Below are 25,369 nucleotides of genomic sequence, written 5' to 3'. Positions count from 1 at the left end.
TATTAGTGCAAACGTGGTTTATTATTATCGAGAACAGCCTTGGTTTCGTGGCACCCAGCTGTCCAATCACGCCTTCACTGGAAGGACACAAGGCTTGGGGAGTGGGGTTGGGGCATGCTGGATACAATGGAGGCAGGATGTCCCTTGCCGTGTCCTGGGACAGACAGCTGGGAAGCGTCTGGAATGAGAAGGGCTATACATACTAGCTTCACTGGGTGCAGAGGGACAAGTGCAGGATCATCTCCGGGTTCTAAGGCACTCTCCCCCTCCCCAAGCGGCCACCAAGCCCAGCCGCACGCTTTGGTTTCTGGAGTCCTCTTCACAAAAGGATGCAGGGCTTTTTAGGTTTCACCGGGACGGGGTTGAGGACGGCTCGCACGGCCTCCGTGAAGACCTCCTTGATGCCTTCCTGGTTAAGGGCGGAGCACTCCATGTACTTGACGGCGTGGATCTGCTTGGAGAGGTTGACCCCCTGCTGGGTTGTGACAGGCATCTGGTTCTGCTCCTTTAGCTTCTTTATGGTGTCGGGGTTGTTTCTCAGATCCTTCTTGGTGCCCACGAGGAGGATGGGCACATTGGGGCAGTGGTGGCAGACCTCTGGGTACCACTTGTGTTTCACGTTCTCATAGGAGGACGGGCTGGCTATTGAGAAGCAGATGATGAAGACGTTAGTCTGGGGGTAGGAAAGCGTCCGGAGCCGGTCATACTCCTCCTGGCCTGCCGTGTCCCACAGATTTAAGTTAATAGTCCTGCCGTCCACTGTGTTCTGGGCGCTGTAGTTGTCGAAGACAGTGGGGATGTACTCCTTGGGGAAGGCGTTGGTGGTGTAGCAGATCAAGAGGCAGGTCTTCCCCACCGCCCCATCACCCACCACGACGCACTTTATGCTCTGCATCCCGGCTCACGTTCCCTGGGCTCCACTTCAGCAACCTGGAGGGGGAGGAGACAGAGTCAATGAGAGCATGCTCGGTGCTGGAGACGGGCTCTGGCCTGCGCTATGGCCAGGGGCTCAGGGTAGGTGATCACAAGGGCACCTTCTGGCCTCGAGAATCTGGGATGGGTGGAAGACAAGTAAGTGCAGCCATTTCACCAGCCTTCTGCTCCCACCCAGAGTCCTCCACCTACAATCCCAGAGATGTAGGGCTGGAAGGTCACCTCGTCCACCACCCTGTGCTGAGGCAAGACCAAGTCGGGGTGACGGAAGCTCCCTAAAAGTGTTGGGGGGGGCCGCACCCAAAACGTGGCCCTGCCCCCTCCACGCAGCCCCTTCCCCCTGAGCCCCCGCCCTAGCGCCGCCCTTTTTCCCTGATCCCCTGCCCCCATGCCGTCCCATCCCCCGCGCCCCCAGTCCCCCTTTCCCTGAGGCCCCAACCCGTCCCACCCCTTCCCCCCAAGGCCCCACCCACGCGCCGTCCCTTCTCCCCGAGCCCCACCTTCTCACCGTCTCTTCCCCTATGACCCCGCCCCCCACTCGCTCCTCTCTATCCTTTCTCCCCATGTCTTGCCCTTATGGCTGGTGTGCCCTCCCACTTTTAAAAGTGGTGGAGCCATGGCCCCCTTCCGCTCCCTCCCCCCCCCAGCCGTTCTGGCACCCCAGCCTCACTTCTCTCCAGCACACATCGCTTCCATCGGTTGGAAGCCCAGAGATTGCTGAGATGCATTAACAGAGGATAAGGAACAAAGTGAGCCTTCATGTAAGGATCCTGACTCCCATGAGTCTCCCTCCATTTGCACCAGGGCCAGACTCTCTGCACCAGCAGCTGGAGTCTCCAGAGGCCATGTGTTCACTAGGATAGGAGGCCTCCAGGGAAAATCGAGGTACCGTGGAAAGTTGGCTTGGTGACTGAGCCAGTACTGAGCCAGCACCCCAGGGCACAGTACTCTGATGCCATGGTGAGGGGCACACCGACAGGTGCTGGGGTTTAGAGGAGACACGCAACTGAAGTCATTGATTTGTGTCGCAGTCGTGCCGAGGTGTGGCCAGTCAGGAGCCATGCCCCCATCGTGCAAGGCGCTGTATGGACAGATGGTCTCTTTCCCCAGAGAGTTGTAACCTAATGTGTCTCAGACAGGCGACAATAGGTGGGGTCTTACAACAAACAGCTGGAAAGAGCGGAAGGTAACAATAAGACAATGTCAGATGTCCCCCAGGGGTCTGTAGCGGGCCCAGTCTCTCCCACTGTATTGTCCACTGCATGCAGCCGATGAAGTGGGTTTTAGCCCATGAAAGCTGATGCTCAAATAAAGTGGCTAGTCTCTAAGGTGCCACAAGTCCTCCTCGTTTTTTCTAGTGGTGCAGTGCACAGCTGCCAGATTCCACCCTAGAAGTGGCTGCATTACAGTGATGGGCAAATATCCGTTCTCATCCTCAAAGGAAACCTGCACCACACTTTCAAAAGAGGAGCCTGGGAGCTTACAGCTCTGCTAGACGCGGAAACTCATGGCCTGAGCGGAGACACTGGATTTGTGGCTAATTACAAGGATCTGTAACCCGCTAACCCCCGCCTCTTCTGGGATGCTGGGAGTCCCTTTCCCAGGCCTGAAGAAGATCTGTGTGGCTGGAAAGCTAGCACTGGCATAAGCACTTAGCATTTCTAGAACATTTTCCCCTCCATAGATCTCCAAGCACTTTACAAAAGTCTCATTATCTGTTTTGCGCGGTCAAAGTTATGGGAGGTGGGAGTGGGAGATCCAGATCCAGACCCCACAACGCCCGGCCCTGCCCCCTAGACACGCGGTATTATCGCTAGGCACACTCAGAAACTGTAGCTAGTGCTGATAAGATTGATAAGATTCTGGCTGGGGAGGCGGGGGTGGAAGGGAGATAATCGCATTCTGCCATCACATGCCACTGGGAATGATAGTGAGAAGACAGATACCCATTCATCAGGTGGTGGCAGAGCACGGGCCCTGCCAGGAAGCGTAGCGAGCAGGTCTGGAGGAGGCCGATAGGCAGCTGGCCCAGCACAGGCTCCGATCTCCTTGCGGTTAGAAGGTGGGAAAGGTTCGGAAGCAAGTGCTTGCTCTGGCTGCTGCTCAGCCCCATGCCTTCACGGCCCACTTTCCAGGCTATGCTCTCGTGGGATCGTTCATGTTGCCAAGGGTCCAGCCCGCTCCTGGCTCCGATGGACGATGTCCAAGGAAAACCCACGTGCCGCGGGGGGCGGTGTGTCGGAGAACTGGCAGGGGCCGCTCTTCCCTCCAGTCAGTACGAAGCCAATGCCCCAGCAGGGTGCCCCCTTTCAGAGCAGATGTAAGGCCAAGTGTCCTGATGGCAGGGGGCCCCTTATGCAAGGGCAGGGTTGTGAACCCAGATGTCCTGACCAGATTAATGGGTAATTGCATTCCGCCTCTCCAAATACCCCGTTCTGCTGCCCTTGGGTATATTATTCTGCTCCACCCCCTGTCCTGAACTGCAACCTGGTTTTCCTGTTCAGTGCGGCTGTGTTCCACCCCAGAGGTGACTGCAGCGTGGTAACAGGAGCAAAGGCTCCCATGGCGATTGCTTGTAACTTTGTAGGTGGCTTATTAGATAGGAGTTCCTCTGTGAACTGCTCCCCCTCCACTCACGTGTCACCTCCTCCCATCACCCCCCTACAGCCGTGCTCCCATCACGCGCCCCCCTGCTCCATTTCGCTTATAGACATTTATCTGCAACTGCAATACTGGGGCCTGGGGGCAGGGCTGTGGGGGGACCGGGGCCATCTGGAGGCGTAGGGGAGACAGGAGACAGCTGCAGGGGCATGGGAGTGAATTGGTGCGCAGGGGGCTAGAGGTGGGCTGGAGCTGCGTGGAGGGGCATTAGCGAGACCAGGGGGGTGGATAGCTGGTGGTGCAGCTGGGAGGCATGGGACGCGTGTTATCTCCAGCATCTACCCTGCTGACTGCAGACCCTGCACTGCTCCCTGCGCCCAGCAGGGATGGGAGCCAGGAGCCAGTCCCTTCCCCGGGGCACCTCCCTCCCTCTCCCCACAGCACATCTCAGGACACCTCCCCTCCCCCTCCCCGCTCCCTTGTCCAGGCCCCATATTCCCAAGCACCTGCCACTCACTCAGCCATCCCCCTTCCAAAGGGGAAAGCCCGCAGCTGGGCATACTCGGTGTCCCTGCTCCTCCCCTACCCGGCCTTGCACCCCGCGCATCGCAGCTATTGACAGCGCTGGGCACCTGGGGGGCACGTCGGGGATCAACTGCACCCACTCCCTGCAAGGCACCGGCAGGCTACCCCATATACTTGTGTATAGCCCAATTTGTGTCTAAGCCAGCTTGCCTCTTTCCCCCTCAGCACTGCCCCCCGCTGTGGCCTGCTCCCCGGCCTCCTGGCCTGGCCTTCCAGACCTCTGCCCCCAACAGCTTGGGCAGGCCAGAAACCCTCAGCTGGTTCACCCTCCCGCTCCCTCGCTCCCCCAGCATCTGCCCACTCCGTGTATTCCACCACTCCCACCGCAGCTTCCCCACTCCCCGGCGTTTGGCGGCCTGGCTCCCCATGAGGAGCAGCGATGATCACCCGCCACGTGCAGCCATGAGACAGCCACTGAGCCGAGGACGCCCACCTGGGGCCTGCACCCAGACTGAGCGCAGCAGGGACGTTGCCCCCCAGCCAGGATTCCTAGGAGTGAGGAGTGGCTTGCACAGCTGCCTGGGCACCAGGATCTCCTGGATTCTGACCCCGACTGGCTGTGTGACCCCAGGCAAGTCCCCACTTCCCTGGGCCTCAATTTCCCCATCAGCAAAGTGAGGCTGAATTGCTGCACAGGGCTGAGGAGGAAGCCTTGGCTCTGAGAGGACTCAGGCCGGCTGCTGGGTGGGGTAAGACCAGGGGAGCCAGGAGGGAGAATTCACTGGGCTGGGAGCCTGAGACAGCAGAGGATGGGGGCCCAGTGGTTAGCACCTGGGAATCAGGAGAGCTGGGGTCAATTCCTGGCTCTGCTGCAGACTCCCTGAGTGACGTGGGCAAGTCGCTTCATCGACCTGGTGCCTAGTTCCCCGTCAGCACAATGGGGTAACAGCCCGGCCCAGCCTCCCAGCAGTGCAACAGGGCCAGATAAGCACCACACAACAGACGTGTGTGTAAATGTGGGCAAGTCACTTCCCTGCTGTGTGCCTCAGTTTTCATACCTATAAGATGGGTGTGATTCTGTACCTGCCTCACAGGAGGTTGTGAGGTTTAACCCATTAATGGCAAACACGCTTTGGGATCTCTGGGGAGAAGGGCACAGCAAGATCACGCCAAGGAGTAGCGGGCGCCCGCCTCCCAAATACTTCCCGCTACCCCTTCCACTACCCCAATACCCCACCTGGTATTATTTATGTAACCAACATTATTTATCCTTGTTGAACAAAGTGCATGTATAAAACAAAACCCTCACTCCCCCACGAATGGACTTGGCTGCCCCTTCGCTCCCCTGAATTAATTATTCCAGCATCGCCCTGAGCAGGATGCTGATTAGGTTTCATCACCAGCGGGGCTGCAAAGGGACGAGTCGATTGGGATATGTGCCCAGGGAGCATGGGAAGATCCAGGGCGTAGCTGCCACAGTGAACTTCCAACTGCTGCCCTGCCGCCAGGCCGCCAGGACAGACGAGAGGGGAGCCACATCTCGGGGGCAGGCAGCCGGCAAGACAGAGACCAAGGCATGGGGATGGAACGAGGGGGCAGGCAGTCGGCAAGACAGAGGCCAAGGCATGGGGCCATCGGCGAGGCGCAAATCCAGGCCTGCAGGACTAAGGGCAGGGTTCTCCAACTGAGCCAAAGAGGTCACTGGTAGCAGTAGTAGGCTCTTAACCTTTTACTTGAACAAAGGCCTGTGTTCTCTCAGGGACGGCTACAGGGACAAGAACAGAGGCATGTCAGAGTGGGAGTCTGGGGCTTTAATCTGACCCACAGCCCAGCTCGACTCCACCAACACTCCCTGTGGGTCAGATTAAAACCCCAGACACCAATCAACCTTGGAGCCAGCCCCCAGTTTTGCCAATGGCTCCCATCTCTCTAATGGGCCAAACTGAAATCCCAGCGCCTCACAGCCCTGCAGTTCAGAGTGCTTGGACCCTGACCCACCGCAGCCTGACACCCCGTCTCTCTGCTGGGATGGTAGGAAAATAGAGCCGCTGAGGGAGACATGGAGAGAGAGCAGAGACAAGTTTAGCTTCCAAGTGTGGGGAAAAAGCCAGGATCTAAACACCCAGGAACCAGACTCCCTTCTTCCCTCCCCTCCTGGCCACAGGCTTCCGTCCATCAAGCTAAATCTGTGACAGAACCAACCGTCCCTGGGGTTTAGAAAGGAGCATCAAGGGAGAACAGGCCCCACCTTTAGCAAACCAAACTTGGATTCCCCATCTGTTTGTGAGGGACCTTTAGAGACAACTACAGCTCCTCTTTTCCCTGCTGTTACCAGGCTGGGGCCGTATGGTTTCCGGGAAAGTGCCTAGGACATGATACTGCAAGGTTTGTTCTGACCTGGAGGACAGAGCCAGGCTATGGGGTAGCTCAAGCTAGAGCCACCCTGGATCTCAATCTCCCCTGAGCAAAGCATGCTGGGAAGGGGCGGAGCCAGGGGCCTTTATAAGGCAGGTTCCGATACCGCTCAGGGGTGATACTGGCTCAGGGAGCGAAAACCCAGAGTGTCTGTGAGCAGGGCGCTTGGACAAAGTCTATTGGCTGGGCTAGAGAAGATTTTAGTGCCCCGAGCTCTATGGAAGTGACTGCACTGGTCGGTCTGGTGAACATCCTGGCTTTTAAGTCATTGCTTTTTTCTCTGTTCCCCCTTGTCCCACTGCTGTGGTGCGTAGGGGATCTGGGCTCACTGTAAGATCAGGCCTTTAAACAGCCCTCTTGTTTCTCACCACATTTACTGTGTGTATTGCGACAGCACTGGGAGTCCCAGCCGTGGGTCAGGACCCTGTTCCATGAGGTGCTGTACAAACACAGAACCAGACAAGAGAGTCCTTGCCCCCAAATGCTTACAAGCTCGCTTTGTTTCTCTCGACTGCTGCATGCCTCGGCTCTCCCTGGCTCTGATAGGGAACAGACGCTCCGAAATACCCTGAGCAGCCCCATTCTCAGGACACCTCGAGATCAGGAAGTCCCCCATGAAAGCCTGTTCTTGCAATATTTCTAGGTTGCAGCGTTTTGGGGAAGAGCTTGGCTTTGGGAAGCTCCTTTTGAGAGCTGCCCATTTCTAGCTCGGACCTGGGGCAAACCCTGAAACCTCAAGCCTCAAACTACCAACTGGAGCCTGGGACCACAGGAGAAGGCCAAGTACCAGGGCAGGGGAAAGACTCAAAGGTAGCCCTGAAAGAGGCCCAGAGAGAGCGCCGAAGACAAGCCCAGGGAGGGTGGAAGAACCTTTTGTTTGTTTGGTCCTTGGTCACCCCAGAAGGGGATAAGTCCATTTGTGACTTGGCTGGAGGGCTAAGCCGCATCTCCAGCATAGACCTGTGTGTGGCTCACTGAGGAGACCCACCTCGGGGGAAGGAAACTGAGGCAGGGAGTGCCCGCAGTGCCACGCTCAAGCAGAAGGGGGCGGTACGGGGCGGCCACGCCCAAACATAGGCACTCTCCCTGGGAATCTAATGATTCTAGTCGCCTGTCTCCAAATCGCCCTGTTCTTCTTACACCCTGCAAGACAGGACGCCCGGAGGTGAACACAGTACGGGGCGTGGTGCTAGGGGTGAAATGAACACATCAGAGCGAGCTCTGCAAGTGAAAACCCCGGTGTACAGTGAAAGCAGGAAATGCAGAGCAGTGCGGCCACAGCTGTTCCCCCCGCCCCGCAGGCCCAGCCCCGCCCCGCCTGCCAGCCTTGCAGGGGATTTCTCAAGGCCCTTTGCCCCCATCCCGACGTGGGACTGTTCACCCAGGTAGGGCAGGGGGAGCAGGTATCTCATGGGGTGCAGGCCAGCATGGCGGGGCCCTGCGGGGAGAGCGCTCCGCCTGCGTGATCAGCGGCAGGAAGCAGAGCGGCTGGGCCGGCTGTGGGAAGGCGGCACGGCGGGCTTGTGGGGCTGAGCGAAGCAGGTGGGGAGGGGGAGGGGAACGCCAGTTTCCCTTGACGTACAGAGCGGATTTAAAAATACACTCCCGCCGAACCCGCTTGGGAGTGAATCGTGTGCAACAGCAGACAGGCTGCTGCCCCATCACGGCAGTGACGCACCCTAGCCAGGCTGCACAGCTGGGCCAGGCCTGGACAGACCACGGCGGTCGGGCACGAGAGGCTCCCAGCCAGCCGTCTCCAAGACTGGACAGAAGGGGAGGAAGGGTGGGCTTGTGCTGGAGGCCCTAGGCTGGGAGCAGGAGAACCTTGCTTCAATTCCTGCCTGGGCCACACAGGCCCCTGGGCAAATGGCTCGCGGTCTCCCAGGTCCCCATCTGTGGAATAGGAATAATGACGCCTCACAGGGAGATTGAGGCCAAATCCAGGAGCTGTGAGGAGCACAGGGAAGGGTTTCATGTTAATGGACCCTGATCCAGGTGGAAACTGCAGTGAAGGCCCCCACGGGAGCCAGAAGGTAGAAGGACTGGAAGGGACCTCGAAAGGTCCAGGCCCCTGCACTCATGGCAGGACTAAAGGCGGGTCTACACGACACAGTTAGGTCAAGGTAAGGCAACTTACGTCAGCCCAGTTAGGTCAGTGTCTACACTACAGCCTTCCTCCCGCCGATGTAAGTGCCCTGCTACACCAACATCATAACTCCACCGCCACGAGAGGCGTCGGGCGTATGTTGGTGTTGTTAGTGCAACGCAGGATCCGTGTAGACAATGGCTATTGGCTGGCGTGTCAATTTCACGGCAGGTTGACTTGTGTTTCTAGTGTAGACATACCCTAAGTATTATCTAGACCATCCCTGGCAGGTGTTGATCCAACCTGCTCTTAAAAACCTCCAGTGATGGAGATTCCACAGCCTCCCTGGGCAATTTATTCCAGTGCTTAAGCACCCTGACAGTTAGGAAGTTTTTCCTAATGTCCAACCTCAACAGCCCCTGCTGCAATTTAAGCCCATTGCTCCTTGTCCTAGCCTCAGAGGTTAAGGAGAACAATTTTTCTCCCTCCTCCTTGTAACAACCTTCTAGGTACTTTGTGGGGACCCTCACAAAGTTGCCTAGGAGCTGTAGGAGGGTGAAGAGACCCCGGGGGAGTGGGCGTTGGCAGGCCCCCTTCCCACTTTGCTCTGCTGGGACCCTCAGGAGATCTGCGGCTGTGCATGGCACTACTGCAGCACTGCAATCAGCTCCTCGTGAAGTCCCTGGGACTTTTCCACTGACTCTGGGGGAAAGGGGGGGTGTGAAATGGGGCCCTCTTTGAACTGATGTGATCCGATAGTTAATCAGGAGCTGACCCGTGCTCGCTGATAGAAAGTCCCAGATCTGGGAAGCCACCGTGGGTGCAGTGTGTTGCATAGTGTACAATCTGCTGCCTTTCATCAATGTCCAGCTGATTTGGACGACATTGATTTGCATAATGCTAGCTATTTGCATAGTGGCAAATCATCCTCCTATGCATGCCGCATTGCAAAGCCCCAGCTCCATTAATGGACTTTCCAAATGGCCCTTCCATCCCTTCGCTTGGACTGTCCCACAGCCGCTACAGGCATCCTGATGGCAAGTCTCTGTTTCCCTGAGTGCAATTTCAACCCAGTAGCAACCTGATCAGTGTCTATCACACCTGGACTGTGCTTCCTTCTTGCAGGGCGCCAGCTTGTCCTTGCTACATTCCTAAGACCCTTGGAGTAGCAGCAGCTCAGTGTCCTGACTGGACTTCCTCTGTCTTGGGATAAAGTCCCCCCGCCCCCCGGCAGTCCCCTTTTGGTGTGGGACAGCTGCAGCCAGCGAAGCCTCCATTGCACAAGGGTGGAGGAGGAGCTGGCTAACCCTGCATGAGCCCCCGGCCTGTAACCCACCCGGAGGGGCTGCGATAGGGTTAGAGGGAGTTCATGTCCCTGATTTGACCTGATAATTGTTAGAACTCCAAGGTCTGCTGCACCAGATCAGCCCTAGCGAGATTCCAGGAAGAAAAGCACCATTCCCTTGCTAAGAAATAATAAGTCTTGACATAGGACCCACAGTGTTGTGGGCTCGCCCACAAAGGAAGCCAGAGGTCACTTACCAATCCTGAGCTAACCTGAGCACCCGGAATGCTGTGAGAGCCACGGAGAGCTGCAGCTGGCCAGTGCGTCTTCAGCACCCCTGCATCGGGCCCCTTGCTAGCGACCTAACTTGTTGCAACAGGTGTGAAAGATATGGCCTTTCCCCCAAATGGGGATTACGATACTCACCCACATTGGCTTCTGAGGCTTTAATGGGGGATCGTCTGCACAGTGCTATGAACAGGCAAACCACTGAGTGTCAGAACAAAGCCATGGCCAGCTGGGACATCCTATGCTGCACAGTATGGCTGCTGCATGGGGAAGGGGAGTTGGTCTATTTGGTATCTATACAGCCCCCAGCTCTGTAACATCAGATGATTTAGTGGGGGATTGGTCCTGCTTTGAGCAGGGGGTTGGACTAGACGACCTCCTGAGGTCCCCACCAACCCTGATGTTCTATGATTCTGTGATATCCCAGCGTCTCCCAAATGTCTGAAAACAGACATAGAACTACCCATCTCTCCTCCTTCCCAGCCTGCAGGTGAAATAGTGTGGGGGGGAGAAGGACAGACAGACAGACGTGAGACGCAAGGGCCTACTCTGGGAAAGCTAAATTAGAGAGGATACGTTTCAGAGCCTCCTGTGCCAAACCCACACATCTCTTTCACTTGAGCTAAAGGAGAGTCTGGTAGCAGTGGAGGGGCCAGGCCACAGCTGTGCAGCCCTGTTTCCATCCAGCAGGGGGCAGTGGCGTGCACTCACTAGCAAGTTCATACCATTCCCCGTTTTACAAGTGCGGAAACCGAGGCACAGAGGTGGGGAAGTGACTTGCCCAAGGTCACCCGTGAGCCCGTGTCCGCGCTGGGATCTGAATGTAGGAGGTGGCATTCCCGTGCTCAGATCATGGTCCCACCCTGCTCCTCTCACTAAATCAATGGCACCCAGGAGTCCGTCCCTGGGGTGAGAGCGGAGAGGGCCAAGAGCAGCTCTTGCAGCTGCGTACAGAGCACCTGGTCCTGGGAGCCTCTTGTCCTCGCTCTCCTCTCCCCGGAGGTCTTGTTAGGTCACCGGAAGCAGGTGACTTGGTGGTTCGGGTTCTGCTCCGCCTAGCCCCTCCCAGCCAGGGGAACTGATGGAGATGCAGGGCTGGTGGGGGGAGCAGCTGGCAGGCAGGGAGCAGCTGGCCCTCCCACAAATGGAATCAAAGACCAGCCATGTGAATCCTTGTCACAGCCCAGCTCCCAGCCCAACGCTTGCTTCCTCTGCAGGTGACGTTCGGGGGCACGATGCCCCCTCTCCCACCCCACAGAACGTGGGTGGAGCTGGGAGCACTCACATGGGGGCGGGGGTTATTATAGCCACGGAACAGATGGCTCATCTGACCTGCCCAAAGTCACAGAACGAGTTGGTGTCCGTGGCAGGACTAGGCCTCAGGTGCCCTGCTCTGGCCACTAAACAATGCTGCCTCTAAATCTGAGCCAGCCAGAGGTGAGAAGGTCTGCCCCGATGGCTGCAACAAATCCTCTCTGGAAGGAGCTGGCGGGCCGGAAATAGGTAATAAGGAGCTCGGGGTTACCGCTGGAGCGGGCGTGTGGGATAAGGCAGGTGTGTGGCATGTCTGTGCCCCTCAATGAACTCAGTCAGCAGGGCAAAACACCCCTTTGTCTTGGTAGCTTGTAAATCCTTCTGAAAGCAACCTGGAGACACCGTTGTACGCTGCAGCACTGGAGGGGTTAACCCAAGGGGTACTGAAGGAGAGAAGGAAACTCTTCCCACGGGCTAAGGGATAGGAATGGGAGCAGATCAGCAATTTAACGGCACAAGGAATATCTCCCTCTGCAGGAATCGGAGCTGAATGGACCAGGGCCCAGAGAATGCTGAACCCCCCCGCCCCTCCAGGCTGAGCTGCCGTAAGCCAGGTTGGAACTGATTTCAGCACGTCCACATACAAAGCTGCCACAGAGCTGAGCTAAGCCGCTGTAGAAAGACGCCAGTAACTCCACCGGTGTCACTTGGCATGCTGAGCTCCAGAGAACTCTGCCACGAGGCACCGGGCCCTAATCTTGGAAGCTGCCAGTGAGATCCCAGTCGCCCTGCGTCTTCCCTTCCCAGCTGCAACACGAGCCAGTTTGTGCCGTAACCAGCAGTTTGGTTGAATTTCTGCTCTGCCCTCTCCTGCTTCCAGAAAGCCCAGCAGGCCACTTGCTGCACCACAACCAATGGAAGCAGCCCTGAGTCTGCCGCACTGAAGGAGGTGCTGGGCCACCATCAGCTAGAGATTCTCCCTCTGATCAGCCAAGAGGCTGCTGAGGGACGTGGGAGGAGGTGGTGGGGTGGGAGGAAGGGAGGGAAATGGGAGTGGATAATCTGATCTAGGGGGGAGAGGGGCCTGCCAAGCTTTGAAAGTCTGGAAATGTGCCAACCGCAGTCATCCCACCTTGCCTCAGTTTCCCCACCTGGATAATGTTGATGGCGCCTAGCTCACAGAGCTAGCTCATTTGCTCTGAGCTCCTTGGACAGAAGGGGCTTGAGGAATACCGTTCTTCCGGGAGCACTGCCCATCACCGTGGTATCTGAGCTGTCCTGAGTACTACTGCTGGGTACGCGGGCAGAGACATTCACCGGTGAACCCCCCCACATACCCTGTGATGGGAGGAAGGTCCATGTTGCTGTCACTGTTTTACAGAGGGGGAGTGGAGGCCTGGAAGAGATTAAGGACCTCCTCCAAAGCCCAATGGGCTACACAGACACCCACTCACTTCACCAGGCGCAGGATCCAGCCATAAGAGCCAGGCCCAAAATGAGAGGGGGCTTGTGTCTGTACTGATGCCAGGAGTCCTGATTCCGCTCCCACCTGGAGGTGGTGTGATCCCGTTAGCGGGCGGGTTAGAGAATGCACCTGAGAGGTTTTCTAACCCGGGGGGCTGCCTGGCCCTGGCACGGGCAGGCCAGCTGAGCTGTCATCCCCTTGCCTTCGCTGAGTCACCCTGATGGGAACGGCACTGGGAATGCACCATCAGAGGGGGGATAAACCAGCCCTGGGGGACACCCGCGTGGGAAAACATGAGGCTGTCCATACGGGCAGCCAGAGCACGGTGCTCTGGCAGATCACTCAGCAGAGCTTTCCTTCTGTTCGAGCAGAGGAGGGCAGCCGCTCGGGGCTGCCAGAACATGGGGCGGGGGGCTCTTATGAGATTACCCCACTCTGAATTCACCAGCCCCTCTCCCTGTGCAGCTCTACTCTGCTGGGAGCGAGCCATTCACTGGGAATGGGAGAGGACAGCAGCATCTGTTCACGGGCATTATCATGCCCAGTGCGGACAGGCGGCCTCATTTGCTAGAGGGGCCGGGAAAGGCTGGGACAGTTTTGCAGAGTTGGCCTCAGGGTGGTGTCAATATAGTCTAATCCCCCACATGGACGTGGGGTAAGCACCTGGATCTCTATCACTGTGGTGTCTGGGCTCCTGCCCTGCAAAGTGCTAGGCCCTGATCCTACCCAGGGGACTTGATTGCACTTTACGATCCCAAAGGGCTTCACAGACATCGATTAAAGTCTCAGGCTCACTATCTCCATCTGGCAGAGGGGGAAACTGAGGCATGGGGGCAAAGTGGGTTGCCCAAGATTACACAGCTAGTCACTGGCAGGGCTGAGGCTATACCAGAGGTTCCTGACTACCCGCCAGGCTGACGGCTGTTCCCTGGAAGGCTCTCCTTCCTGCACGAGAGCTGGCTATTGTCGTCCATTTCCTAACTCCAGCAGAGAAAAAAACCACTTCGCCCTCATGCAAACGCTTTCTAGGCAGAAACAATTCTGCTTCTGTGGCCCGTATTTCCTAGGGTGGCTCTTCCTGTTTGCATTCAAATCTTGGTTTCTGATCTGCTCAAGTATCGATTCCCTGTCCAAAGGCATCTGCCTCTGGAGGCTGCGATTGACAGATCAGAGCTAATGCAGGGAGCCAGAGACCAAGCCGGCAGCTCTAGATCTCACGTGGCTTCTTGAAGGCTGTGCAGGCTGGCTTTGACAACAGCCCTGCCCATCCCTAGACGTTCTCCCAGCACCGCCCACATGGGAGGCCCTGGTGCCTACTAACTACCCCTCTCTGGCACCGACAGGAGCAGGGGTCTCCGGGCTGCTCAGGGAGCTCAGTGTGGCAAGTGCCCGGTCCAGAGCAGCGAGTGGACGTGGTCTCCAGGAGCCACAGGTACACCAGAACTTCCCGGGCAGCGCTGCTTTGAGGCTGCGAAAGCCACGCTCCCCAGCCAGAGCCACTGGCCTTGGTGTACCGTGGGAACAGAGCTGGGAAGGGCCCCCCTGCTCCACCCAGCTTCCCATCGGGCAGGAGACTCCTGCCCGCCATCCACACGCAGGCCCTGCGGTGCTGGAAAAGGTTCCCATGCTGCAGGGCTTAATTTGTGCCAGGGCTGAGCCCCGGCACCTCTGAGCCTGGCAGTTCACAGCCCCGGCACCTCTGGGCTTGTTGCATCAGTTATGAATGTAAAAACACAACCTTTCTGGGGTGGCCCCCCAGCCAGGCCCCCGCTCCCTGCCTCCCCTGACTTTGCTGCAGGAAGAGGAGAACAGTAAGATGCACCAGCCCTGAATGAGGATCTGTCACAAGGAGGGGTCTGTTCTTCCTGCCTGACGCTGGAAAAAGCAGCTGGGCGGATTTTACTGCCCTTTCCCAAGGCCCTGCCTCTGCCTTTCAGCACGTGAACCCTCGATCCTGGCAAAGAAACGAGGGCACTTGGACGTTCTGGGAACTAGACTCGAACCTCCCCAGAGCCCCGCTGGTTTCTCTAGGTAGTGAAAGATCACCACCCAGGTACGTTCTCTGAGCTTCGGTCAAACCCAGTTCTGAATGCCTCTAGCGTCCAGGCTTCCATCCCATCCCCTGGAAGCTATTCCGCAGCTGATCAGCTCTCAGTACCGGGCAATGGATCCTAACGTTCAGCCTCCATTTTCCTCTCCTCAGTTCAGCTTCAGCCCATTCCCTCGGGCCCCCCCTCCCTTCCCTGCTCTGGACTGAGCCCACAAGGTGTCCTGAGCAACTGCCATGGGGCCTGTCAGCACGGAGCCTCCCTCGCTAGGAGCAATTGGGGTTGCTGGCAAAGGAGCTGCCAAGCCAGATCAGACTCATTGTCCCATCAGGCTGGTGTCCTGTCTCTGGCAGGGGCTGGGACCAGACCCAGACCCGGTGGACTCTCTTGCAGTTACATGCTTGTGTGGAAGCTTCTTCCTGACCCCGGCAGCTGATGCTTTACTTCTGCCCTGCTGCAGAGCAGTCCCAGCTCACTGAGGGCGGGCTCCATCTCAGGGCCAGGAGGTGATTGAAGCCCTCAAGAATTAACTCATCTTTTCAACCTGACGGCCGTTATATTCTCCCTTCCACCCACTTCCCTCTCTTCTAGGTAGCATGACCCCACCTCACACCTCTCTGCCCAGAACCAAGGCCAGCGTGACTGGTTAATCAGCCAGTGGATCACCCCCTCTGCAGCCAGGGCACGTGTGCATCCCCGCGTGAGCATCGCCAGCGTGCTGGGAAGGGGAGAAAATCAAGGCCGCTCTGAAATCGAGAGCACACTTGTATAGCAGCGCAGAGAATAGTCCTGTACTCAGGACACCAGCCTGGGACGTGGGAGCTCTGCCACTGACTCCGCGTGTGCCCTTGGGTGAGTCACTTAGCCTTGCTGCATCTCAGTTCCCCTTCTATACCACAGGAATAACAGCCCTGTCCCGCCTCAGGGGTGGAGCGAGGATAAATACATTACAGATTGCGAGATTCTCCTCTGCTATCGTGCTGAGGCCAGCTAAGTCCCTTCGCTCTGCATGTCTCATGGGAAATTACCATACTTTTGGTGATGCCTCATATCCACACGCCACGCTCGTAATGAGCTCATGATGCATCAGGGTTGGGAGGGTGACAGAGCTGAGAAACCGACTGGCCCAGGCAGTCCAACCCCCTTGGCCTGTGCAGAAGCAGCCCCCCAAACAGAAGATTGGTGTCTCTGTGAGCTGGGTGGGTGGGTCTCGGTCTGTCCAAGGCACGGGTAAGACCGTATCAGGAATGCGGCGCTCATGTGCTGGTCACCCGTGTTGAAGGAAGAAGAATTCAGGCTGGAACAGGTGCAGAGAAGGGCTGCTCGGACGGGCAGGGCCGTGGAGGAGACTGAGAGAGGTTGGCTGGCTTAGCCTGGCGAAAGGCAGGCTGAGCGGGGATCAGATTGCTCTATAAATACACACCAGGGTGAACCCCAGGGAAGGAGACGAGCTATTGAAGCTAAAGGACAATGTTGGCACAAGAACAGACAGGGAGCGAGTGACCAGGAAACGTGGAGGCTAGGAAGGAGAAGGTTTCTAACCCTGCCGCGACCTCCCAGTAGAGCAGAGAGGGACAAACAACCAAAGGGGCTTTCGGGTGGAGCGTGACAAGTTTGTGAAGGGGACGATATGCCAGGGCTGTCTGGGATAGCCGGGGACTGGGCACAATGCCCCGGAGGTCCCTTCCAGTCCCACATTATCATTGTTTGGGTGCCCAACTTGAGTCTGGCTCCTGGAGGGGCTGACCACCTGGCTTCATCTGCTGGGAGCCCAGAAACTAGGGGGCTAAAATAAGTGGCCATGTTTGGAAGCCTCTGCCTCAGAAGTCATGAACCCCAGGACCAGCCATGGCATCGAGTGGCCAGAGAACGGTGGACGGGGGGCATTACTCTCCGCCCCCACGAGACTGCAGGGCCGCATGGGGGAGCTTTGCCTGGCTAACCCTGTTTGCCCAGGGTAGGCCTGGCTCGTCCTGGAGAGCGACCAGGCCCCGTCCCACAGGAGCATCACAGCCCCATCCTCCACCCTGCGCCAGCCCAGCCTGCCAGGGTGCGAGGCTGCTCGGCGGCTGGCCCAAGGGTGAGGGGATGGGGAGCTGGAGCCCGCTGGGGAGGGATGCGGGGGGATCTCCAGCCGCCGGCTTCCACGCAGCCTTTAGAAGGATCCTTCCTGCCACAGCCCATCGAAAGGACGGAGGGGTCCAGCCCCGGGCACATGCGGGGTGGGGGGAGCGGCAGGGCCCCAGGCCCTGACGCATCAGCAGGCCTGAGCTAGTTACAGGAAGTAAACAAACCTCGCCCAGGAACCCAGCCCGCCCCTCCCCACGTGCCCGCTGGTGACTGAGATACCATCCCTGCTTCTGTGTGTGCCCCCCACACACTGCCCTCCTGTACATCCCCCCACACCCCCTTCCCCCCATCCCCACCCCACACACCCTGCCCCACACCCCAAACACTGCCCTCCTGTACACCCACACACGCACTGCCCCACACCACCCTCCTGAACACCCCCACACAAACTGCCCTCAACCCCACACACTGCCCTCCTGTACACCCACACCCACACCCCGCCCCACATCCCTCATGCAATCCTGCTGCCCAAGCAGGGCCGCATGGCCAGCCCACGCACGAACTCCTCCTGGCTCCCACGTAGCCTGTCGTCAGGGCCTGGTGGGGGTGTACAGGAGGGCTGTGTGTGGGGTGGGGGTTGTGTACCGAAGGAGGGCAGTGTACACCCCAATATACAAGTTGCCCCCCCACTGCCCACACCCCCCCACACACTGTGCAAACCCACAACCCCCACACACTGCCCTCCTGCACACCCACACCCCACACGCTGCCCTCCTGTACACCCCCCCACACTGCCCCACACCACACCACACCCAGCCCACACTCACACCCACACTTCACACACGGCCCTCCTTCTGTACACCGCCCCCACAGCCTTCACCATACACAGCCCCCACCCCACCCCACCCTCCTGTACACAGTCCCCACCCCCACCCCAGCCCCCTCCTTCTACACCCCCCCCCACACAGCCCCCACCCCACCCCACCCTCCTGTACACAGTCCCCACCCCCACCCCCTCCTTCTACACCCCCCTCACACACAGCCCCCACCCCACCCCACCCTCCTGTACACAGTCCCCACCCCCACCCCCAGCCCCCTCCCTCTACACCCCCCACACACACTGCCCCACACCACACCCAGCCCACACTCACACCCACACTTCACACACGGCCCTCCTTCTGTACACCGCCCCCACAGCCTTCACCATACACAGCCCCCACCCCACCCCACCCTCCTGTACACAGCCCCACCCCCACCCCAGCCCCCTCCTTCTACACCCCCCTCACACACAGCCCCCACCCCCACTCCACTGCCCTCCTTCTACACCCCCCACACACTGCCCCACACTACACACACTGCCCTCCCCAGAGTCCGGCCACAGATGCCCAATAGACATGGTGCCCCGACCTTTCACAGCTCCCCCCCCCCATCACCACCCTGGCCGCAGCCCCCTCACGCTGCCCTGCCTCCTCTGTTGCCCGCACACGTGTCACCCCAGCCCTGAAGGCCTTGCTGGGGGCAGCAGGATTGCACGGGGCTGGAGGGAGGTAAAACGCCCCAGGGCACCTTCCTCTGCCCAGCAATGATCCTCATCCAGTACCGCATCAGCAAGAGGAAGCTGGGGCCAGGACCCTGGCGGGTGATTCATAACGACTCCCCCTCCCCACCCAGGAAGGGAAAACAACTCATCTCGCACTCAGCAGAAAAGGGAAGCAAAACCCTCTCTCTGTTTTTCAGACTCAAAATCCACCCTCAGCCCCTGCCAAGAACTCCGCCCAGGCGGGGGGTTTCCACCCAGAGGAGGGAAAATGTGCCACCCGCTGAATGCTGGGGCCACACCAACGGAGCCTGGCATCCTCCTGAATGGGGCCTGCCCACTGTGTTTCTCCCCCCGCCGGACTGAGTCCTTCCACTAACCCCTGCCGAGCAGCCCCCTGCGCCTGAGTCCCTCGGCTGAGGCCTGGGATTCTCGGCCCCAGCGTCCCTCCCATCGGACGGTTACGTGCACAGCACTGCGGCTTGGGGCCGTGACTCACGATCCTCCAGGACTCCGCCTTCGGACACCTGTCAGCCCACGAAGGGGTAGCCTGGGTCTCTCCCCTTGGGTGCAGTAATATGAAATATTGACCTGCCGTGGCACCTAGCTGTCCCCACCAGGGTCAGGGCCCCGCTGTGTTAGGTGTTGAACACACTGTATTTACGGGTCCAGTGGAGCAGGAAATAAACTGGCTCTGCGCAGCCTCCCCCATTCCAATCCTTTTCTGAAGAGGAAAATGAACGGCCATACAGAGAGCTCCACTCTCCACGCTCATGCTCTGTCAGGTAGGAAAAGTACCTGCAATCACTAGAAGCCGCCTGTATCTCCATGGGAGGAGAAGGAGAGGCTAGAGAAGGTGTCTGACAGCCAGGACGACTGGGTTCTACTCTAGGTTCCGGGAGGGAGTGTGGGCTAGTGGCTAGAGCAGGACTTCTAGGTTCTCTTCCGCCCTAGAAGGAACATAGGACTAGTCCAGTATGGCCAGCCAGTACAGAACAGTTAAACCCACTTCTAATGGAAATAGCACCTCCTTCAGAGCAGCATGGCCACCAAACTCCTTGAAAAATGCAACAGCGCTCCCCTTCTGAAAGGAGCCAGAACTCAACACTGTGGACCACCCCCTCTCCAACCTCCCAGCCACGGGCAAGATCATGGAGAAAGTAGGAACCACCATGCTCCACCAACAGGTGACGTCAGTCAGCATCCCGGATGCCTCCAGAGAGATCTAGGGGCACTAAAAGGTGACCTCCTTGTGGCCATGGACACAAGTAAGATCTTCACGGTCCTACCACCGGGCCTCTACAGCCTGTGACAAGGGAACCCCAAGGTACTGCTAGCTCTCCCACCTGACACAGCCGGAGCTGATGGCCCAGTCTCCCAGTGGCTCCAGTCCTCCCTCTCCAGCTGTGCCAGAGAGCTGAAGTGCTGCTGGTCAGAAAGGAGAACAGCTGCCTCCACCTTCCATTGAAGGCGTGCAGACCCAATTCATCAAAAGGGCGAGAAACTCAGGGCCCTGTCTGACTCCTCAAAACGCCTTCTTTCGCCCCCAGCTCGTTAGGAAACCTTGTGCCTTCCTCCCGGAGGAGATGTGACCACGGGGATCAAGACATGTGTCACCTCCAGGCCGGGTTACTGTAACCAAAACTAAATGTGAAGCTGCCGGGCAGGTTCCAGCTACCCACCTCCGTGGCTCAGACCAGCATGGGCACCTCAGACCCATGCTCAAATGCCTCCACTGGCTCCCAGTCGGCTTCCGAGGCCTGTTTAATGACTCAGCCCTAATTTAAAGCAATTAATGGATCAAGTCCCTGCTACACCAAAGACTGTATTTCGATCTGTGACCCACCACCACAGCTGCGCTCCTCTGGGCCAATGCAGATCACAAAGCGCATGAGCACTGGGGTCAAACTTTCTCAGTCCAGGGGATCTGCCTGTGGAACGATTGTCCAGAGGAGCTCAGGAGAACCCAGAGATTGACCGTCTTCACGAGACACTGCCAAACTTTCTTTCTCTTTGGAAAAGCCTCTCCATCATCTGAATAACAGTCACCAGGCTGAACCCCCTAAGCCCTGCCAACCAATCAAAAACCCTGCACCAAGCGGAATTGAAACCCGAAAAGGAGAGACATGACAGAGACTCCACCAAGTCCACTAGGGACTTCGCTATTGCTAAGGATTTGAAATTGAAGGTGAAAAAGGACTTGCGCCCAGTGGGGTGATTGCTTTTCTGCTGTGTTTCCTGCTTCTGATACATTCAAAGAACGCCTTGTGATTTGTTTTGATGTCTTTGGCTGGGTTCAGCCAACAGAAAGAAGCTCCATTTTCGGAAGGATGCTGTTGTGGCTTGGAGGACATAAGCTCTTCTTGACTAATTTCTTCATTTATTTTTATCAACTGCTACCTTTCGTTACATTTGCTCCGCAGCTACCATGCCTGCCCTAGACCTACCAGTCTTCCCAGCAATCTAAAGTTAGTTTCCAGGACCTCTCTCTTACATCGCCTTATGTTACTGGTAACATAGGCTCCTCCCTGCACATGCCAGAAGCCTCTTGAGAGGTCTCCTGAGATCTGCTACACGTGGACCCAAGAGCCATGTCACTGAATTGATCTTCTGGTCACCACGGCCCCAGCTATTGCTCATGATCAAATCCACCATCTTTACAGCCAATGTGTCTCACAACTACCCACCCTGTCACTTTCTTCCTGTCTGCTTTGATAAAGTCCTCCAAGCACCTTTAGCTACAACTCAGTGGTGACTGAAAGTCTCTCTCTAAAAGATCTGCCATAGTTCCACACACACACACACACACACATACATCCCTCTCGCAGTTATCAGGCACAAAGCAGGAATGAAGGGCAAGTTTCTCTGGCCTGTGCTATACAGGAAGTCAGACTAGCTGATCAGAACGGTCCCTTCTAGCCTTAAAAATCTACAGATCTGTGAACTAACATCCCATTTGGCAACGGCTTTATCTTTCAGTCTACTGTCAGGTTTTGTACAATGCTCATCATTGTAGTATCTAACTATCAAGGGTGAAATATTTTTTGTTTAAAAAAAAGAATCAAAGGGTTAACTACAAAAAGGAGCAGAAGGCAAAGGGTTCAACTTTAGAAAAAGGCAAGACAAACTTTTGTAAGGCTAGAATTAAGTATAAAAAAAGACAGAAAGTGACACAGCCAGCGTTCGAAACTAAACAAAGGGGAGAGTGAAACCGAAAAGGCCAAGAATAGCTAAAAAGAAAGGTCAAGCTTAGAAATAAGTTAATAGAGAGAAAGCTGAGCTTGAATATTATGAAAAAGGGACAAAGTCCAGGGTTTAAAACCGATGAAATTCTAGTGTTAATTATGCACAAAATAGGAAAATGTATATGTATATATAGAGAGAGATAAAGGCAATTTGAAATGGTTTAAAAATTAAATAATTATTTTAAGACTAATAAGGGCCAATCCTGCAAATAGTTATCCACATGCTTCACGTTATTGAAATGTGTAGTTCCATGGGACTTACATGTTTCAAGTTAAGCATAATCTTAAGTGTTGACGGCATTGGGGCAGGGTCTGGGTCTTCACACGAGGGGGCCCCCATCCTGACTGGGGCTGCTAGACACTACAGCAATGTAAAGACTCTTAACCAGTAATGCCAGAGGGATAATAGTTCCCTTCCTCACCCCGGGGAACCAGGAGGTTTCATTCATTTGTGTTTGCAAACTCCTTGGGATGCAAGGTGGGACGGTCATTCCATGCCCCAGAGAAGCCTACTAATTCTCTGAGCTGCTCGTGAGCGTGCATGGCTTTGAACACAGAAAGCAGCTTGGAACTGTGAAGTACCAGTATGATAATCAAGGCCGTTCATACACTGGAACGCCTCTAATTATGACACACCGGCCCCTGGCTGCCCAAGGAAGGGAAGGGAGGGGGCCCGCCGTGCCCTCCAAAGAGATGAAATAATCGTAACCATACAGTAACAAGGAGAACCCAGGGGCAACCTCGTTCCATAGAATTGCACAGACGCTTGGACAGAGAGCGACTTCCTTAACAACCAAATAGTCACTGCAACAAACCACCCCACTCAGAGGAGGGATTGCATTGGGGTTTAGAGCACATGCTCACATTCGGTGGGAACGGTCTGGTCTCACTTTTTCCTTGAGCTGCCTCCACCTTATTTCAGCTCTGTTCCGTTCGCCCCTCCTGAAGCTCCACCACTGTCAGAAACAGGCTACTGGGCAAGGTGAACCACGGTCTCTCATCTCTTCCCTCCTGCCTGCCTCCAGCTCTCCTCCCATTCACCCCTCCACTCTCACCCCGGCTGGATTCGAACCAGTGACCTAGCGGTCAAAAGCCAGTTACGCACCCAGGTCCTCAGGATTATTTCTTCTGCAGCATCAACAACTTAAAATGCATTGTGCAAAAATACAATGTACAAGGTTTATTGTGTCTGGAAAAATATGCAACAGGCCTTAAATACATTGTGATGCAATGCGCATGAGTGAGCACATCATTGCCCTCTGCTGGACAGAATCAGAACTTATAAGCTGTGTGTCATGTGCCCTATACTGCAAGTAGCTAGTGGTGATTCTCCTTTACTAAAAAGGCAGGGGTCCGGTCTATCTATGCTGGTTCCACAAAGTTCCAAGCAGCCATGCTGCATAGCACGGTGCCAGCCATAACATTGGGGTGGCCCTGGCTTTGTTACACTATTTGAAGGCTGTTTCTCATTCTAAGGGAGTCTGTATTCTCCAGGCAGGGCCGTCTCCCCACCACCATCCTGATGAGCTCAGATCTCCGCCTCCCTCCTCCCTGACTCCAGGTCGAATCACCACCACTGGTAGCCTATGACACTGGTGATATCAGCCCAGGAAATCTGACCCTATGGGTGCATTCACTCAGGCATAATCTGGGAACTGCCCCAACTCAAACCGTCTGCTAGCAGCCCCGTCCATCCAAGCTCAGGCCTGAGTCACTGCAGTCTGATGCCCACTTGTATCCCTAGTAAAACGGGAGGTTGCAGACGTTCATTCTTAGCCTTTTAGTAACACACAAAATGATCTGACCTCATGAAAAGGCAGCAGAGCCCACGGAGGGCATCTCAGCCCAGCTCACATGGTCTCAGCTCGCCTGGGATGGTGAGGGGGAAGACCCCAGCGGTAGGGTGGGGATAGACACAGAGTCCTTGGCTCCAAGGCCAGAAGGGACCCATGTGTACAGCACAGGCCAGGAGATTTCCCCGTAATAATCCACAGAGCAGATCTCTTAGAAAATGAAGAATCAAATCCACTCCCAGCCCTGGGAGGAGATCTTCTCTTCCCCTCCCCCCTTCTGAACAAAACCCAGGCCATGATCCAACCCAATACACCCCATCCCCGAGACAAGGAGACACCCAGGAGGAGCCCACCGCTTTCCGATTGAACAGCACAGAACAAACTCTGATAACTTTCTGACTGCAACATGCTGCCTGCTCTAGCACTAGAAGGGCCCAGCCCGGCTGAGCTTGGCACAGAACGGCTCAGGGCAGTCAGAGGGAGAACCCCAGGGCCAGGCCCACTTTAGCCTGGCACAGAATGAGTCCGCCCAGCTCCCTGCAGCCCAGCTCGGACTGACCTAACAACAACAAGGGACACAAGGGAAACTCCTACTTGCTCTGGGCCAAAGCCAAGCCTAGCTCAGAGGAGGGCTGGGAAGAGGGCCGGGGGAGGGAGGGGAGTGCCAGGCTTGTGGGGGAGGGCACAGGGCAGGCTGTGTTCTCAGGACAGACCTTCTCTCCCAGAAGAAACAGAGCCAGGCAGTCTGCCCAGGCCGCCTGCACCCTGCCCACCCTGGAGGAAGCAGTGGCCCAGACAGGAGCACCCCACAGCTGGCTGCTTCACCATTTTCCTCCAGGAGTTGCTCCTTTTCAGAGTGCAGCCCAGCCTGGCTTGGCCCAGGTCAGCCTCGCCTGGCCCGGCCCAGCCCAGCCCGGCTCAGCCTCGCCCGGCCTCCTTCACAGGCAGACACAGCAGTAGCTCTTGTCAGTTGCAGGCGCCTTTGGTGAAAACTCTTCCTCCTCCTCTCCCCCCATATCCGTCACTCCAGCCCCACAGCCCGACCCCTGCTTCTCCCCCAGGCTCTCTCCTGCTCCCGCTTTGCTGACTGCAGCCGGGTCCCGGGAAGCGTCCTGGCCCCCGTTCCACCAGGCACGCAACACGCCCCACCCGGCGGCACCCAGCCCGCCCGCGGGGACCCGCCCTCCAGAGGACAGACAGCAGCGCCCCCCACCCCGAGGGACCCCCCCTCCAGAGGCGCACTGCACAGCTCCCCACCCCGATCCGAGGGGACCCGCCCTCCAGAAGCGCACTGCACAGCGGCACCCACCCCGATCCGCGGGGACCCCCCCTCCAGAGGGCACAGTGCATCAGCACCCACCTCGGGGGACCCTCCAGAGGCGCACGGCACAGCGGGACCCCCCACCCCATTCCAGAGGCTCACGGCACAGCGGGACCCCCCCACCCCTCTCCAGAGGCTCACGGCACAGCGGGACCCCCCACCCCTCTCCAGAGGCGCACGGCACAGCGGGACCCCTCTCCAGAGGCGCACGGCACAGCGGGACCCCTCTCCAGAGGCGCACGGCACAGCTCCCCACACACTTTCTGCCAGGCGCCTGGCACAGCTGGGGACGCGGCCCCCGCCGTGCTAAGGGGCGCGCCCGGACCCCCTCTCCCAGAAGGCGGGGGGAGCTGCGGGGAGGCAGGACTCACCCTGGCTCATATCTCGGGGTGGCGGGGGGGGGCGCAGTGACCCGGGTGTTTCTCGGCTGGGGGCGCCCGCCGCTGCTGCTCGCTGCTGCTGCTCGCTCCCGGTGCAGAAGGAAGTGAATGAGGCCAGAGGAA

At 57.3% G+C, this 25,369-nt stretch overlaps 1 protein-coding gene across 1 annotated transcript; it reads right to left on the bottom strand.

The window, feature by feature from the left end:
* On the bottom strand, positions 1–25,369 carry RHOG (ras homolog family member G). Its single transcript, XM_048837968.2, has 2 exons — positions 25,238–25,369; positions 1–930 (listed from the first exon to the last, which is right to left on the bottom strand). The coding sequence occupies exon 2, from the start codon at positions 893–895 to the stop codon at positions 320–322; it is 576 nt and encodes a 191-aa protein (XP_048693925.1). The 5' UTR covers positions 896–930; positions 25,238–25,369; the 3' UTR covers positions 1–319.

The sequence above is a fragment of the Caretta caretta genome, chromosome 1 (assembly GCF_965140235.1).
Source record: "Caretta caretta isolate rCarCar2 chromosome 1, rCarCar1.hap1, whole genome shotgun sequence".
In the NCBI taxonomy this organism is placed as follows: domain Eukaryota; kingdom Metazoa; phylum Chordata; order Testudines; family Cheloniidae; genus Caretta; species Caretta caretta.
The sequence above is the reverse complement of the archived record's forward strand: the minus strand, read 5'-3'. Positions and strand labels throughout refer to the sequence as shown.